At 41.5% G+C, this 16,746-nt stretch overlaps 1 protein-coding gene across 6 annotated transcripts in view; it reads left to right on the top strand.

Moving 5' to 3' along the window:
• Positions 1-16,746, top strand: part of CUEDC1 (CUE domain containing 1) — a 136,430-nt gene that overhangs the window by 78,614 nt on the left and 41,070 nt on the right. For all 6 annotated transcript variants that reach the window (XM_073315108.1, XM_073315107.1, XM_073315112.1 and 3 more), the window contains one exon: positions 13,587-14,222. In XM_073315108.1, the coding sequence (XP_073171209.1) occupies positions 13,932-14,222 (291 nt within the window). In that variant the 5' untranslated portion in view covers positions 13,587-13,931. The remainder of the gene's footprint in view (positions 1-13,586; positions 14,223-16,746) is intronic.

Here is a 16,746-nt window from a genome sequence, read left to right on the forward strand (position 1 = left end):
GCTAAGGCTCTGGAGGGCTCATAGGTAATGTATAATTTGTCCTCACTGTTCCCTGAATCAGCTGAACAGGCTGGATAAAGTGACCTCTAGGCCAGGTTCTTTACTGCCAAGTAGGGCATATCTGTGGGAGGAAGGGAGCGTTAGAGGCAGTGCTGTCTAATGATTAGCACTGAGGTATCTGGGAGCCAAGACTCCTGGGTTCCACTGCTATCTTTGTCACTGACTCTTTTAGTGATGTAGCCCCTGGGTGCCTTGCTTTCTCTGCCTGTAAAATAGGGATATAATTAAAGTTTGTAAGGAATTTTTGAGGTCCTCAAATGACTGCACAATAGGTAGATAAGTGTTACAATCCTGACATTACAAATGGGGAGCCTGAGGCATAGAGAAGCTAAGGCTGAGGTTTATTAGTGGGATTAATTTTAATGGGATTTGGGTGTCCAAATCCCCTAACGTGAATTTTAAAATTTCAGCCCAGATGACTTGTTCATGGTGAGACAGTGGAACAGAACTTGGGAGTTCTGACTTTCAGTACCTAGCTCTAGCTACTAGACTAAATAATATCACACCATATGATTTCCTGCATCACAGACTGAAGCACTGAGTACCTAAAAATGTCCACTTTCTGCTTCTGAATGTTTCCATTGAAGCTGTAAAAATCTATACAGCTTATTGCGCGTTGTTTTCCAGCTGTTCAGCGAGTGTGTTTTTTCTTTTATTCGTTCCATTATTTTACATGAGAAAGCAGTTAGACAGGCTGGTAATGGACAAGAGCACTCATCTTTACTGTTTGGAAAATCAGCATAACATTTGCCTTTCTCTAACCTCCTGGCATCTACCCAGTGCTTCATTGACTTTACAAAAATAATTATCAGTAGTGCAGTAATTCTAACAGTCTCTGATTCCTGTCATCCAGTCTAGCTGGTTTGTGTTCAATATTTCCAAGTATTCCTTTACTGTACTTGCTCCTTAACAAGAAATATAAAGAAGACTGTCAACAAACAAGTGCTGTAAAGAAGTGTCAACAAACAGAATATGAGGAAATACCCCAAAATAACTATTGATAAAGGTAAAGATCGCATCTACCTCATAGAGGGTTTATTATGAGCTTAAATGAATCCATGTCTGTAAAGTGGTTTGAAATTCTCTGATAGGTACTGTTGAAGTGCATGGGCTAATAAAGATAGATATTTTAATGTATTTACAGTAAATCAACCATGATTATCATCACTGCAAATTGTGTTCCTTTACATATGTAAACTTAGGAGCACATGAGGGAAAAGGCACAGATCTGTGATCAAAATGTATCATCTCTGCTCTGTCTAATACTTCTCTTCAAAGGCATACTGACAGACTGAATCAGACTTCAGAGCAAACTTTTTCCAAACTACAGTGTATTGTGTCATCCATGGTTTTGGAAATAGCTGAACACCACAATCCCTTAATGTTGTTTAAACCAAGACATGCTGTGGAGCCTTGTTGACGTATAGCATATTGTGCACATACCTAATTTTTAAAATATTCTGACCAGAAGCTTTCTATTATTCAGTCTGTTACTGCACTTAGACACGCTATGCACTATAATTTAGATGAATTGGCCCAGTCTTCCCTATCATGTTGACTAACAGCTACCTTGGAAAGGAATCACTGATATTAGAACAAGCTGACTTGATCTCTTGCTGACATGGGGCCTGATTTTGAGTAGTGCTGAGCACCCAACTGAAATCAATGGACTCTTTGGGCATTTGGAATATTGGGTCTGTGTTCTTCACATATAAAGCAACGTACTAGGATGCTTTCAGGCCCCTCCCAGAGGGTGAAATTCACCCCTGTGCAGAGGGCCAGTGCAAGGGTTATGCACAAATTAAACCATCAAAAAAGGGTGCATGGGCTTTTGAGCTAGGTCTATGACCATGGTAGATTTCACCCACACATGGAAAGGGAAGACCCATCTAAAGTAAAATTAAACTGTAAGCACCTCTGAGTAGGGACTTCTGGCACAATGTAAATAATTTATCTGAGCACAATAGTATTAGGCATGCAGCAATTCTTAGATTCTAGGTCCAGAAAGGACCATTGTTGTTGTCTAGGCTGACCTCTTGTATAGCACAGGCCATAGAAGTTCCCCCAAATAATTCCCCCCAACAATATAATACAGGTTAGATGGGTAGCGAGTAGGGTTTGTTTTATCCTACCTCTATTTACTAAATGACCTTTCACAGTTGCATCAGGCATAACATCTTTTAAACAATGCTAAACCTCATAACTTATTGTTTTTTTTTAAAGGATACTAAATTAGATGCCCCTATATGACAAAGACAGATAATATCAACTGGCTTTGTTTAAGATACATTATTTAAAGTAAAGAGTTTATCACTGGGCCCCTTTTTACAGAAACAAGCTCATAAAGAAAATTTTTAAAAAATTCAGAAAAGGTGCTTCACTTTAAGCATATGCTACAGTATCATTGACTGCATTGGAACTTAAACATGTGCTTAATTTCCCATCCTGAACAGGAATGCTTTCCTAAGCTGGGGGCTAAATACTGAAGTGAATGGGAGTTGTGTCCTAGTAAGGAATGTGTAAATCCTGAGGTCTCAGTCCTACAAGTTGTTCCATGTGGGCAGACTGTGACCACAAATGTTGGGATGAGAGATTTAGTAAGGACATGGGATTTGGCCCAGTGTATGAAGACACTTATATGGCAAGCATTTTACTATATTCTCAGCAGTGGCAACTGTGGTCTGAATGTACCTTCAAGTGACATATTCATATGCATTTTGCCATGGAGTATAAAGCAAGCTGTCGATTTCCCTTGTTGTCCAAAGAGCAGACTAACACCCAATCAATGGAGGTCGCTTGCTCTTTCTTTTTGTGGTTCTAGGTGCTTAAAATTCCACTTGTCTTCTAGGATGAATTCCATTGACAACCGCTGAGTTCTAGTAAGCAAGCAACCAAAAAAGACACCCTTTTTTATAGAATGTTTGGAATATTGAGGTTCTAAGACTAAATTTTTGTCTTTACAAAGCTGTTCTTTATACTAAGCTGCCATGTTTTTGAATAAGCTTTCGTGAGCTACAGCTCACTTCATCGAAAGTTCACGAAAGCTTATGCTCAAATAAATTTGTTAGTCTCTAAGGTGCCACAAGTACTCCTTTTCTTTTTGCGAATACAGACTAACACGGCTGCTACTCTGAAACATGTTTTCAATGGCCTTCTTTGTATCTCATGGAGTGATCAGAATAGTACACAAGATCCCCTGCAGAATTCCCACAGTTTGACCACAAATGTCACTAGGGTCATCGCTAGATTCCTGTTGTTCCCTGGTCAGAGGTTAGTAATCAATTCATGAAGAAGAGACTTCTGCCAATTCAGTTTTTTTCTGAGGTGGGTTTAAAGAGACTCTGTTATTACTTTTTCCCTTCTTTCACCAGCATCAGGAAAGCATAATGATGATGTGTTGGTTTATAATGTGAATTGACATGATACCATCAGCCTAGCAAGTGGGAGCACCAATGAGATATTTTGTTGTTATTTGACTTGAGAGATCAAAGTATTTGTAGCGCTCTGTAGAGTTACTACATCATAGCTGATATCCTGGCTCGCCACTGCTTTTATTTCTCTTTAGTATTCATTACTTTTGAAAACATCTGTAATACGTATTTTTATCTAATCAGCACATTAGGTTTTCTGGACTGCACTCAATCTCCCTTAGCGACTGTCTTGGTAGTTTAAAATAAAATGTAAGTGTGAAGGGGGGCCAGGGGCCAGAATGTAACACTGAAAATGTATGTTTCCTCACTGGTTACCACGGTTTCTCTGACAAAGGAATTCCACTCTCTTGTAATTATGCACCATGGTACTTCGCTGTTTTCTGGAGTCAGATAATCAGATGGTGAAGCAGGACAGGCCTCTTAGTAACTGCTACATGTTCAACAGGTTAACAACCAAACATGTAGGCCTGGGTTCCGTTGACAGTTACCTGACTTAATGCCTTTGAACGAACAAGGGGAAAGAAATATGGTCTAGTGGCTAATGCAAGGAAATGGAAGACCTAAGGGCTGGGTTTCATTCCTGGCTCTGCCCAAGATCGTACAGCAAGTCTATATCAAGTCCCTTAAACTTTTTGCTTCAGTTTCCCCATATGCAAAATACTTGAGATGTAATGCTTGTCAGTTGTCAAGCCCTTTTCAGTTTTTGGGTAGAAGTTGCAAAGTATAGGCTAAGCCCTCTAAGATGCTGAGTGGCTCTTAACTCTCAATGAAATTGACATCAGGAGCTCTCTGTTCTCTGCCATGAAGCCTAGAAAAAAACTTGACAACAGTTAAGCTGCTAGTGTATCATGCTGACAATATTGTTGCATTGTTTCCATCTCAGACTATTTGTATGAATCTGTTGTCTCTTGTACTATTTACATTGTTTGGTGTTTGGGGCAGAGACACCTGTTCTGTTTGTAGAGTACCTAGCACAGTGGGGTCCTGGTCCATTATTAATAAATAGGCAGTCAGAATTTTAGGCCCCAGTTCTGCAATTTGATCAGTGTGGGTGCAGGGATGCTCCTACATGGTTCTAGTTGCAGGATCTCGACCTTGCTTTGGAAAGGCAACAAATTAGTTTAGGTTGAATTTAGGACAACAGTCTGCGGAGAGATTAACCATAAAAAAATAAAATCCAAACAGGGACCTTCCTTCTCAAAGAACTAGTGGAAAAGTGTCCTATATATACAGCAGAAACCAGCAACAAAACCAAAATGCTCTTGTTTTCGTAGTGTAGGTGGCAGATTAATTGATAAATCTGATGGAATGTAAGAAATGAAAAAATCCCAGTGTGGTAAATTCAAAAAGCAGGAGGAATTCCAGCAGAGGAATACATTTGTGAAATGTCACAGTTAACATATGTCTGGCTTTACCATTTGCCCAGTAATAAGTGCTTTCCCATGCAGAAAAGTTTGTTTGCAGTAAGCACATCTCTCTTCGAAGACCTGTGCAGGATACAGCTCATATTGCTCAAGACTAGGTGCTTTGGTGTGAGACTCAGTAAACACTGGCTGACCTATCAGACACTGGGTGAGGACATGGTTTGTACTGCTTCCTGTGCTGATGACTGGAACAACTTTACAACAAAACAGCCTTCTTACTGTCCCTGCATGAACCCTGATTTTCAGAGCCCTGCTGTTAACCTGCTATATTGGGCCAGAACTCAGGGAAAGTTTGTTGGGGGTAGTTTAGGGAGGGCAGGTTGGTTGGGAGCAGAACTTGATTGAGTAGTAATGTGATACAGGAAGTTCTACTGATTCCTCATGAGTCATATTGGCACCTCCCTGTCCTTTCATATTATGTTTGGAGAGAGGCAAGGGACCCGGAGCTGGGAGATCTGGGTTCTGTTTCCAGCGTTGTCATTGGGCAAGTCCTTTTCCCCTCTCTATGCTTCCGCTTCCCCATTTGTACAATGGGAATGAGGTATACAATAATTTATTTTATTACAGTTACTATGTAGCATGTTGGATGGATTGATGGCAATTCTGTTTACAGTGACCTGAGGCTACCAGCATATAAGGTTACTGCCCGCTTCCCCACCCACCTTGTCCCTACACACTGACTGCCAGCTGGGTGGGAACCCACAACTCCCTACAACAACCAACCTTGGAGAGATAGAAGTATCGCATTTGTCAATGGATGCCAAAGAGAGCAAGCCCCCCACTATCCTGAATCCTGTGTTGGAAAATGTGTCCTGAATCCTGTGTTGGAAAATATGTCATTCCCCCCCAGTATGGATTGTGTCACACAACTCCAGGGCTAGATGTCAAGGCCAGGCCGGGGGCGGTCAACATGAGTGGTCAGTTATCAAGCTGTGTTAAGGAGACATGTCATGGAGTCAGGGTATTAGGAAGTCGGGGTCAGGCACTGAGTTGCAGGCAGGAGACGTGCAATGGAATTGGGGTTAAGCCAGGTCAGGATACCAGGAAGTCAGGGTCAGGCACCAGGTTACAGACAGGAAGCAAGTAGTGGAGTTGGGGATGAACTGGGGTCAGGAGCCAGAGTCTAAGGTTCATGGTAATGCAAGGTCTGGAGCAGAAGTGGGTAGTCTTCATAGTTGCTCAGACAGCTCCCTATAATGATTTCCTGGCTTATATACCGGCATGGGTCAATCAGTGGGCTGCAAGGCGGCTGCCAAGGCTCCACTTGGTGGAACTTCCTGCAGTATTTAGCTTTACAGGGTCACCCAGCAGAAACCCAGCATGAGCTCCAAATGGCAATGTGTAAGTGTTGGTGGCCCAGAACCACGATGATCTCAGGTTCTAGTCCCACAGGTGCTTACACTAGAGCAGCGGTTCTCAAACTTTAGCAATGTGAGGACCCCCATTTTGATTTAAAATTTTTTGGGGACCTCCAAGCCCCTCCACTCAGCCCTAGGCACCACCCCCACTCCACCCATTTCCCCAAGTCCTCTCCCCACCTCTTCCTGCTCCCCGCTCCCTCCATGCTCACTCCCTCTATCACTTGCTCTTCCCCACCTTCACTCACTTTCACTAGGCTGGGGCAGGGGGTTGGGATGCAGGTTGGGGTGCAGGGTGCAGGCTCTGGGAGGGTGTGGGAGGGCGTATGGGCTCTGGCTGGGCAGCGCTTACCTCGAGCAGCTCCCGAAAGCAACTGGCATATCTCTCTGGCAGCAGCTTCTAGGCGGGAGGGCCAAGGGATCTCCACGTGCTGCCACTGCCTGCAAGCACTGCCCCCGCAGCTTGCATTGGCCGGAAACTGCAGCCAGTGGGAGCTGCAGAGTTGGCACTCAGGGTGGGGACAGCCCGCTGAGACCCCCTGACCCCTGCACCAGGGGCCACAGGGATGTGCCGGCTGCTTCTAGGAGCGGCACAGGACCCACTGTGGCCGGACTTCTAGTGCCTAAAATCTCCCGGTTTGGCTTCAGTAGCCTCTGGGAAATAGAGGTGGGAGGAGTTGATTGAGGGAAAGGGAGTAGTTGATCAGTGGGGCCCGTGGACCCCTTGGAGTACCTCGGGCACCCCCAGGCGTCCGCAGACCCCAGTTTGAGAAACACTGCATTAGAGCCTTCGTTATGCTGCATGTTCTAACGTCCTGTCTGTGCTGCAAACATAGCTGAATTGAAGGAACCATTTACTGCTTGGTGGTTAATGGTGCAGGGCTGTGCATATTTGCGGATACAGTTTAAACATGGTTCAATCCAATCTGCGTTGTAGTACAAAACCATATGTAATTGTACCAGAGGACAACCATGCAACAGTGCCCCCCCTTCCCTCCCCAAACATGGCTGCTGTTGTAGTGTAGACGTGTTCTCATTTGGAACCATGTTTACATTGAGTTTATGCGTGGCTCTGTAATGCAGTTGAGAGCTAATGGAGATGGGGCACAGAGCGTATGATTGTGCTAGGATTAGGCATTCATCTGAGGACGCGGTGGATGAACCCTTATAAACAAAGATCCCATTTTTTCATTGAGGAGGGAGGATAATCTTATGGCTGAGGCACTGGACTTGGCCTCCCAAAAGGGTTAAATTCTGTGCTCTGCCACAGACTTCTTAGGTGATTTTGGGCCCGTCATTTAATCTCTGTGCCTCCTGTTCCTTAACTGTAAAATGGGAACAGTGCTGTTCCTGACTCCCACTCCCTCTTTGTCTTGTTCATTTAGGTCAGTGGTTCTTAACCTATTTACCACTGTGGGCTGCATATGCAGCTTTCTACGTGTTATGTGGGCCACATCCACGCAACATATGTACTACCTGTATGGCCCTGAGGATGTCTCGTGGGCCACAGCTGTTTGCTGATTGGTCCGCAAGCCACCTGTAGCCCACAAGTTGAGAATCACTGATTTAGATTGTGAACTCTTTGGAGCAGGGACAGCCTCTCAGTATGTGTATATACAATGCGTAGCACAATGAGGCCCTATAGTTACTACAGTAATACAAATAATTAGGGTCATAAAATGATTTTAAAAATTGACTGCGATTAATTACAATATTAAAAAAATTAGGCCACGGTTTTAATTGCACTGTTAAACAATAATAGAATATGAATGTATAGTAAGTATTTTTGGATGTTTTTCTACCTTTTCAAAATATATTGATTTCAATTACAATGCAGAATACAAAATAAGACAGGAAAAAAAGGGGGACATGGGTGCACCCCAGAATACTTACTAAACAGAATGCTCCCATGAGGCATCAGTGACAGAACAGGGCATTGTTTTGAAAAGAGACTTCAAACAGAAGTGCAAAATTAAGTGCATCCGTCTAATGTTTCTGTTGGGCTTAGTACAGTTCCCTTGAGGGATCTCTACTGCATTGTCATTGTTCTTTGCTTGGATACTGGGCTACTCTGTGCAGCCTATTAAATTGCTTAGAATAACTCAAGGTGTAAAAGCCTGCAGCTTTATTGCTAACATGAATTGGTTAGTATAAGGAACATAACTTTCATGCATAATACATATACATGATAATCAAACAGTTATGCGTGGGTGACTTAAGAGGTTATTGCTCTGCCTAATGGTTTTGAATCTGATTACATGACGTTGCTAAGGTCCTTCTTTTGACATTTTTATTTTAAAATAATTTGATTTGGGTTCTTTTGTTATTAAATATAATTTCTGGAACAGTTGTATTGAACTCTCCACGTGCCAATTAAGAAAAAGCCCTTGAAAATGTACATTATGGACCAAAATTGTCCTTGGTGTAAGTCTGTTAATCAGTGGAGTTAATCTAGAGATGAATTTGGCCCTGTGTCTCCAAATGAGAGGCAGGAGCTATATAATCTGTTTGTGGTAGGGCTGTCAAGCAATTAGAATATTAATTGCAATTAATCGCACAATTAATCATGCTATTCAACAATAATAGAATACTATTTATATACATATTTTTGGAGGTTTTCCACATTTTCAAATATATTGGTTCAGTTACAACACAGAATACAAAGTGTACATTGCTCACTTTATGTTTATTTTTATTGTAAATATTTGCACTGTAAAAATAAAATAAATAGTATTTTTCAATTCACTTAATACAAGTACTGTAGTGTAATCACTTTATCATGAAAGTTGAACTTACAAATGTAAAATTTTGTAAAAAAACACTGCATTCAAAAATAAAACAATGTAAAACTTTAGAGCCTACAAGTTCACTCAGTCCTACTTCTTGTTCAGCCAGTCGCTCGGACAAACAAGTTTTGTTTACATTTGCAGGAGATAATGCTGCCCACTTCTTGTTTACAATGTAACCTGAAAGTGAGAACAGGCATTCACATGGCACTGTTGTAGCCAGCATTGCAAAATATTTACGTGCCAAATGTGCTAAAGATCCATATGTCCCGTCATGCTTCAACCACCATTCCAGAGGACATGCATCCATGCTGATGACGGGTTCTGCTTGATAACAATCCAAAGCAGTGCAGGCCAACGCACGTTCATTTTCATCGTCTGAGTCAGATGCCACCAGCAGAAGGTTGATTTTCTTTTTTGGTGGTTTGGGTTCTTTAGTTTCTGCACTGGAGTGTTGCTCTTTTAAGACTTCCGAAAGCATGCTCCAGACCTTGTCCCGATCAGATTTTGGGTTGAATGCTGTACCTTCTTTGCGTTTTGTCAAATTTGCAGTGAAAGTGTTCTTAAAATGAACAACATGCAGGGTCATCATCCGAGACTGCTATAACATGAAATATATGGCAGATTGCAGGTAAAACACAGAGCAGGAGACATACAATTCTCCCCCAAGGAGTTGAGTCACAAATTTAATTAACGCATTTTTTTTTTAACAAGTGTCATCAGCATGGAAGCATGTTCTTTGGAATGGTGGCCAAAGCATGAAGGGGCCTATGAATGTTTAGCATATCTGGCACGTTAATACCCTGCAATGCCGGCTACAAAAGTGCCATGCGAACATCTGTTCTCACTTTCAGGTGATGCTATAAATAAGCGGGCAGCTTTATCTCCCGTAAATGTAAACAAATGTGTTTCTCTTAGTGAATGGCTGCACAAGAAGTAGGACAGAATGGACTTGTAGGTGCTGAAGTTTTAAATTGTTTTGTTTTTGAGTGCAGTTATGTAAAAGCAACAAAAATCTATGTTTGTAAGTTGCACTTTCACGATAAAGAGATTGCACTGCGGTACTTGTAGGAGGTGAATTGAAAAATACTGTTTATTTTGTTATTTTTATAGTGCAAATAAAAATAATATAAAGTGAGTACTGTACACTTTGTATTCTGCATTGTAATGGAAATCAATATATTTGAAAATGTAGAAAAACATCCAAAATATTTAATAAATTTCAATTGGTATTCTATTGTTTATTAGTGTGATTAAAACTGCGATTAATCGTGATTAATTTTTTTAAGTTAATCACTTGAGTTAACTGCGATTAATTGACAGTCCTAGTTTGTGTTAAAGTGAATTTCAATCTTGAATTTGGTGACTTTTCCCTATGTTTGATTTGCCATATTTGCAAGGTGTTTATCTGCTGTTTTGAAATTGTCGAAGTTGGTTTTACTTACTTTCTCTGTTTAGAGAGACACTTAATCATCTATAAATAATAACACTGCAATTGGAGATTTTGAATGGTTTTATTTAGATTGTAACTCTTTGGGGTAGAAAATGCCGTTATTGTTTGTTCAGATGGTAAGCTCTTTGGGGCAGAGACCATCTTTTTGTTCTGTGTTTGTAGCACATCAGAATCCTGAATCCATGACTGATTGGGGTTTCTGTGTGCTACTATAATATGAATGATTGGCTGCACAGTTGTTTTTTTTTCTGGACACATTATCTTGGAAGTTATCACATTCCTTTGATTAGGAAATCCGGTACTTCCTTTTTGATATTTTTCAAAAGCATACTAACCTCCTCCTTAGAGCTGTTATTCTCATGAATTTCTAAAGTATCAAGGAGGGATTTATTAAAGAGGAATTTATAACCATGCCAGAAGATAGATATGATGACTTGGAAAGGGGAGTAAAGCAATGTGTTATCCAAATTGTGGTGACGCCAGTTCCTTTTGCGGTTCTTGTTCTGAATGGGAACACTGAACTGCTCTTTCTCAGTAGCAAATCCAAGTGACTGTGTTTTATACAAATGTGTTTTAAAATCTCCTTCTGAAGCTCCCTCTGCAGATAACTGTGCTCATTTCCATAAGTGCCATATAAACATGTCTGCTTAGTCACTGTGAAATGTTAATAAATAATTGAAAATACAGTGTTGTGCTGTTTAGGGAGAGTGTGTGGCTTAGTGGTTAGAACGGCACTGGAAGCCAGGACTTGACAGACACAAAAACACAGTTGTGGTCCGCCTAGTCATGCTTTTCCTCCCAGCCTGTCAGGGCTCCTTCCCCACTCTGAACTTTAGGGTAGAGATGTGGGGACCCGCATGAAAGACCCCCTAAACTTATTCTTACCAGCTTAGGTTAAAAATTTCTCCAAGGTACAAACTTTGCTTTGTCCTTGAACAGTATGCTGCCACCACCAAGCGTTTTAAACAAAGAACAGGGAAAGAGACCACTTGGAGAAGTCTTTCCCCAAAATATCCCCCCAAGCCCTACACCCCCTTTCCTGTGGGGGAGGTTTAGATTGGATATTAGGAAAAGCTTTTTCACTAAGAGGGTGGTGAAACACTGGAATGCGTTACCTAGGGAGGTGGTAGAATCTCCTTCCTTAGAGGTTTTTAAGGTCAGGCTTGACAAAGCCCTGGCTGGGATGATTTAACTGGGAATTGGTCCTGCTTCGAGCAGGGGGTTGGACTAGATGACCTTCAGGGGTCCCTTCCAACCCTGATATTCTATGATTCTATGATTCCTGGGGAGGCTTGAGAATAATATACTAACCAATTGGTTACAATATCATTAAAGACCCAAACCCCTGGATTTTGGAACAATAGAAAAATCAGTCAAGTTCTTAAAAAGAAGGATTTTATTAAAAATAAAAGAAAGGTAAAAATCATCTCTGTAAAATCAGGATGGAAAATACTTTACACAGTATTCAGATTCAAAACACAGAGGATCCCCCTCTGGGCAAAACCTTAAAGTTACAGAAAACAGGAATAAATCTCCCTCTTAGCACGGAAAATTCACATAAAACAAAAGATAAACTAATCCGCCTTGCGTGACTTACCTATACTGGTTGCAATATTGGAGACTTGGATTAGGATGGGTTGGAGAAGATGGATTTCTGTCTGGCCTTTCTCAGTCCCAAGAGAGAACAACCATGTAAACAAAGAGCACAAACAAAAGCCTCCCCTCCTCCCACAAGATTTGAAAGTATCTTGTCCCCTTATTGGTCCTTTGGGTCAGGTGCCAGCCAGATTAGCTGAGCTTCTTAACAGTTTACAGGTAACAGGATGTTGCCTCTAGCCAGGAGGGATTTTACAGCACTGTATACAGAAAGGTGGTTACCCTTCCCTTTATATTTATGGCACAGCCTAGGAGGTAAAAGTATATTTCTCTGTCTACTGATGCCCATTGCTGTGGTATCTGCGTACCAGTTGTATTTCTTTGGCTGGAGAGATGCGTCCAAAGTTTTGACAAACCCAGGCCCCATTTCCAGCTTTGTTTCACTCCTGCTTGGTACTTGAGATAAGTCTCATTATTATCTGTACTTAATGTGGCTAAGGTAGAATGTAGTATTAGTGCATCAACTATGAGAAAGAGACCGAGAGACTTTTTTCATTGGACCATATGAACTGGAACCATAAACTCACTGAATATTAAATCTCACCAAATGAGGGTAAATCCATCCTCAGCATCATATCCACTCATTATACTCCACACCTGAACATAGCCGTTATATGAACAACATACCCCCATATCTCAGTGTCTGTACTTTGACCCGTTAACCTTTTACCCCCAGTCGGGGATATTGCAGATTATGTATTCCTTATGCCATCTGATCCTAAACCGAATTTTGCACCCCTTGATAATCTGTACCTTATTCCCTGATAACCAGAAACTTCTGCTCTTAAACTCTGTACCATTTTTTTTATTTTATCATCATCTTAATAAAATTATTAAATTAGTTTAATATATGCAGCGTCCTCTTCTATCCTGGGAAATGTCTCCTGCCTTAGACCTTGTGACAGGCTAATAGGTAATTAACAGCTAATAGGTACAAACAGTCTTTTGCAACTGTGACACTGTTTAAGCCCCATGGCCTTGCTATTGGCCAAGCAGAATAGACATACACAGCGTAAATGACCTATGTGTTCTGTGAATGGAGCTGGTCAGAACTGAAGGGTGGTTTTGTTTTGTTTTGTTTGTTTTTTTAAATTGTGTTGTTTCCCGGTAGAGGGTTGGAAACGCACCCATTTTCACTATTTTTTTCCTCCTTCCCACCCCCCACTTATTTTTTTTAAATCAAAATTTTGATCAGAAACATTCTTGACATTTTTTTGAAATGTTTCATTTACTGAAAACCAGGTGCTTCACACATTCTTTCTTTCAATGATTTCAAGATAATTTTTGACAAACTTCCAGAAATATTTAGAGGGAAGTCCACATCCTTCCACCAAACCCCCCTTCTTTCTATTAAAAAAAAGTTCTGATCTGTTTTCCCCACAATTCTGTTCCAAGCGTGTTTTGTTTCTTGTTCCCAGGTTACAATATGCTCCAGTGTCTCAGGAGGCTGTCGTGTTGCTGAAGACCTGTCCTGCACAGGACTCCAGTGGAGAACAGCTTGGAACCAGGCCCCTCCATGTTGGCACAGCAATCCCTGCTCTTCTGTTGAGGCATCCTGGATGTCTCCCCTTTGTGTGCTGGATTACTGGGCAGTAGTGCTAAAGGATGGCTATGTAGCTTCTTGACCACAAAGCCGACAGGTGGCGCCCTCCCCTCCAACCTCTTCCTCACCTAGGATTTATAGTCTCTCTCTCTCTCTTTTTTTTTTAATTTCTACAGCAGGTTTTAAAAGATTAAACATTTTTCAAAAACAGCTCTCAAAAATGACAAGCCTGTTCCGGCGGAGCAGCAGCAATGGCAGCTCAAGGAACAGCTCTTCCACCCAGGAACTCAACAACAGCCGGCCCACCAGGCAGGTGCGACGGCTGGAGTTCAACCAGGCCATGGAGGATTTCAAGACTATGTTCCCCAATATGGATTATGACATTATTGAATGTGTTTTGAGGGCTAACAATGGAGCTGTGGACGCCACCATTGACCAGCTCTTACAGATGAATTTAGACGGCAGTGGTTATGATGACAGCTCAGACTCAGATGACAGTATTCCCCCAGAGGTAACGTTCATTACCCCCCGCATCTTGCATGGGTTGGGGGCTTTGTTCACTGGCATCCAGGAAAAGGATCGGAGTTCTTGTCTATAGACAGGGACTATGGGGTTGGACTCCTGGTTTCTGTTATCAGCGTTTCTTGTGTGACCTGAGACAAGTGATTTAGCCTCATTGTACTTCAGTTTCCCCACCTGTATAGTGATTATAATACTGTCCTGCTTTACAGTGCGGTTTTATTTACCAGCGTTTTAAAGCACCATGACATCCTCAGATGAAAGACACTGTATTAGGCTCCAATTCAGCAAAGCATTTGAGCACACACTTAACTTTTAAGCATGTGAGTAGTCCCACTGAAATCATGTGCCTATGTGCAAATACATTGACTTCACACACTTAAACTTCCAGTACAGTATAAATACAATGAAGTCAATAAGACTACTCGCATGCTTGACAATTATGTACATCTTCATGGAGCACTGCACTTCATTCTTTGAGGTGCATTCTCTCTCTCTCTCTCTCTCTCTAATATATATATTTAGGAAGTGTCTGCTCATTCAAGAAATGTACATGTGTATATTGTACTGGTATAATGGTATAATATCCAGACAGTGTATTAATTAAAGGAATCTCTTTTCTCATGTCATATTTTACCTTTAGTGTATTCTGAAGTTTTAGGTTGTCCCTCAAGAGCTAGGTGGATTGGTAGTGGAATATAAACATTCTTTTTTACCTTTGTGATTGGTTCAACTGCAGCTTGGAGGGTGATCACCAAAGCTGATTACATTTGGCAGCCCTTGCGTTGTTTATATGCCATGAGAAGGTGCAGTTAGAGTGCCTGGTCCAATAGCTCTGGTGCTGAGAGCATGAAACATCATCATGGTTTGGCCCTACCTTTGGAACTGAGTTAACTGAATCTTTGTCACTAAAGAGGAAGGAAGGAAGCAAATCCTTTGAGTAAGTAGAAGTCATATTGCCTAGTTTTCAGAGCAGAAGTGCACTAAAGAGTCTCAGCTTTGCAATGCTATTGTCACAGGAAATGTCAGCATCAAGTATTTAACATATTCTCTGTATTCAGTTCTATGCTCTTTCATTTCCGCATTCCTCATGTACCTTGAGATTGAAGAGTAGCTATGATCAGGATTTCTTTGCTGTAAGCAGGACAAATGCAAGATCTGATAAAGAGAAGGCAAAACATTGAAGCAAAGTAACTAGGAACAGCATAGCTAATACTTAATGACCTAGAAGGAAACCAAGATGGTGAAGTGAGGATGCATCTAAATGTTATGGGGGGTCTAGTTTGCTCTTAATGCATGTTTACAGCTCTCCCTCCCCCCGTATGGGCATGAAGTGTGTGAGTTCTCTGTTGCTCAGTGTGTGTGTTGTATACCTTTCTCTGTGTCCTATTTACAGAGGATGTGAGTCTGTTACAGCCCCCAGTTATAGAGCCTGTCTCTTCACCTTGAGCTGTAGATACTCATGTTTCAGGTCTGGTTCAATCCCTGGTGGCAGCCAAGATAGTGGCCATCACATGTACACATAAAGTCTCACTTGGTGAGTTCCCTGTGCTGGGGCATAGCAAGCCATCCCTTTCCTATGTCTGCTGATAAGAAAAACAGCAGTATGTTCCGATGTCAATAATAAAAATGAAACAAAGTTAAAGTTCTGACTCCCAACACTTTTACTTTCTTTAACCTCTTAGTAGAAAATGATGACATGAGTGCATGAGGGAAAGGATGGAGAAAGGAAATTCCATGGGGCATCTATTTAGTTTGTCTAATTAGCAAGAGTGAGCAGATTTCCAGTCCATAACTGGATGGATGGTGGGTGGGACACAGGGTATCAAGAGAAAATCAGAGATCTACTGAAACAGGAAGTGTTTATTGAAAAAGCTATTAACTGAAGATACAAACAGACTTCCACACAGCTTGAGTTCCAGCTTTGTCTACTTTGTTTACCAGGGAACATGCTCCGTCTGGAACTTTGTGCAAGCACAGAGACACATTTGGTGGCCTTCATATGTTTACATCCAGTTATACTATCAAAACATATGGTGAGGTGCAGAAACTATGGTGAAGTAGTTTAAGAAGGGATTCTCTGGGTCTGCATGCACTAGAACCCGCATATCAGAGTGGAAACCGTGCATGTAACTCTGACTCATTGGAATGAAAAGTTACTCTGCAAACAAGTAACTTTTTAAGGCATGTTGAGTGGCAAAATGCAAAGGCATGTGGCGGAAAACTTCAGTTGCTTTTCAAAGAGGCTGTTTTTGTGTTGCACTTTCTGATGGTGTAACCACTCACTCTATTTTGATGAGCTTTGTTTCATAGGAACAAAAAGTAGGAAGAAAAGAACGGTGGGTGGGTAGGAAGAGTCAGAGCAGAGAGTTCTACCTGCAAAAGCTGACAAGGGCAGATTGTGTGTCAGGGCAGCTGGAAACTGGCTTCAGATTACAAGAGGCTCTTCGACTATTTATGGATTAAAAACAACCTGACAAGACAAGGATTTCTAAGAAGAGAATTGTGGCTTCCAA

This window comes from Lepidochelys kempii, chromosome 17 (genome assembly GCF_965140265.1).
Source record: "Lepidochelys kempii isolate rLepKem1 chromosome 17, rLepKem1.hap2, whole genome shotgun sequence".
NCBI classification, from domain to species: Eukaryota; Metazoa; Chordata; order Testudines; family Cheloniidae; genus Lepidochelys; species Lepidochelys kempii.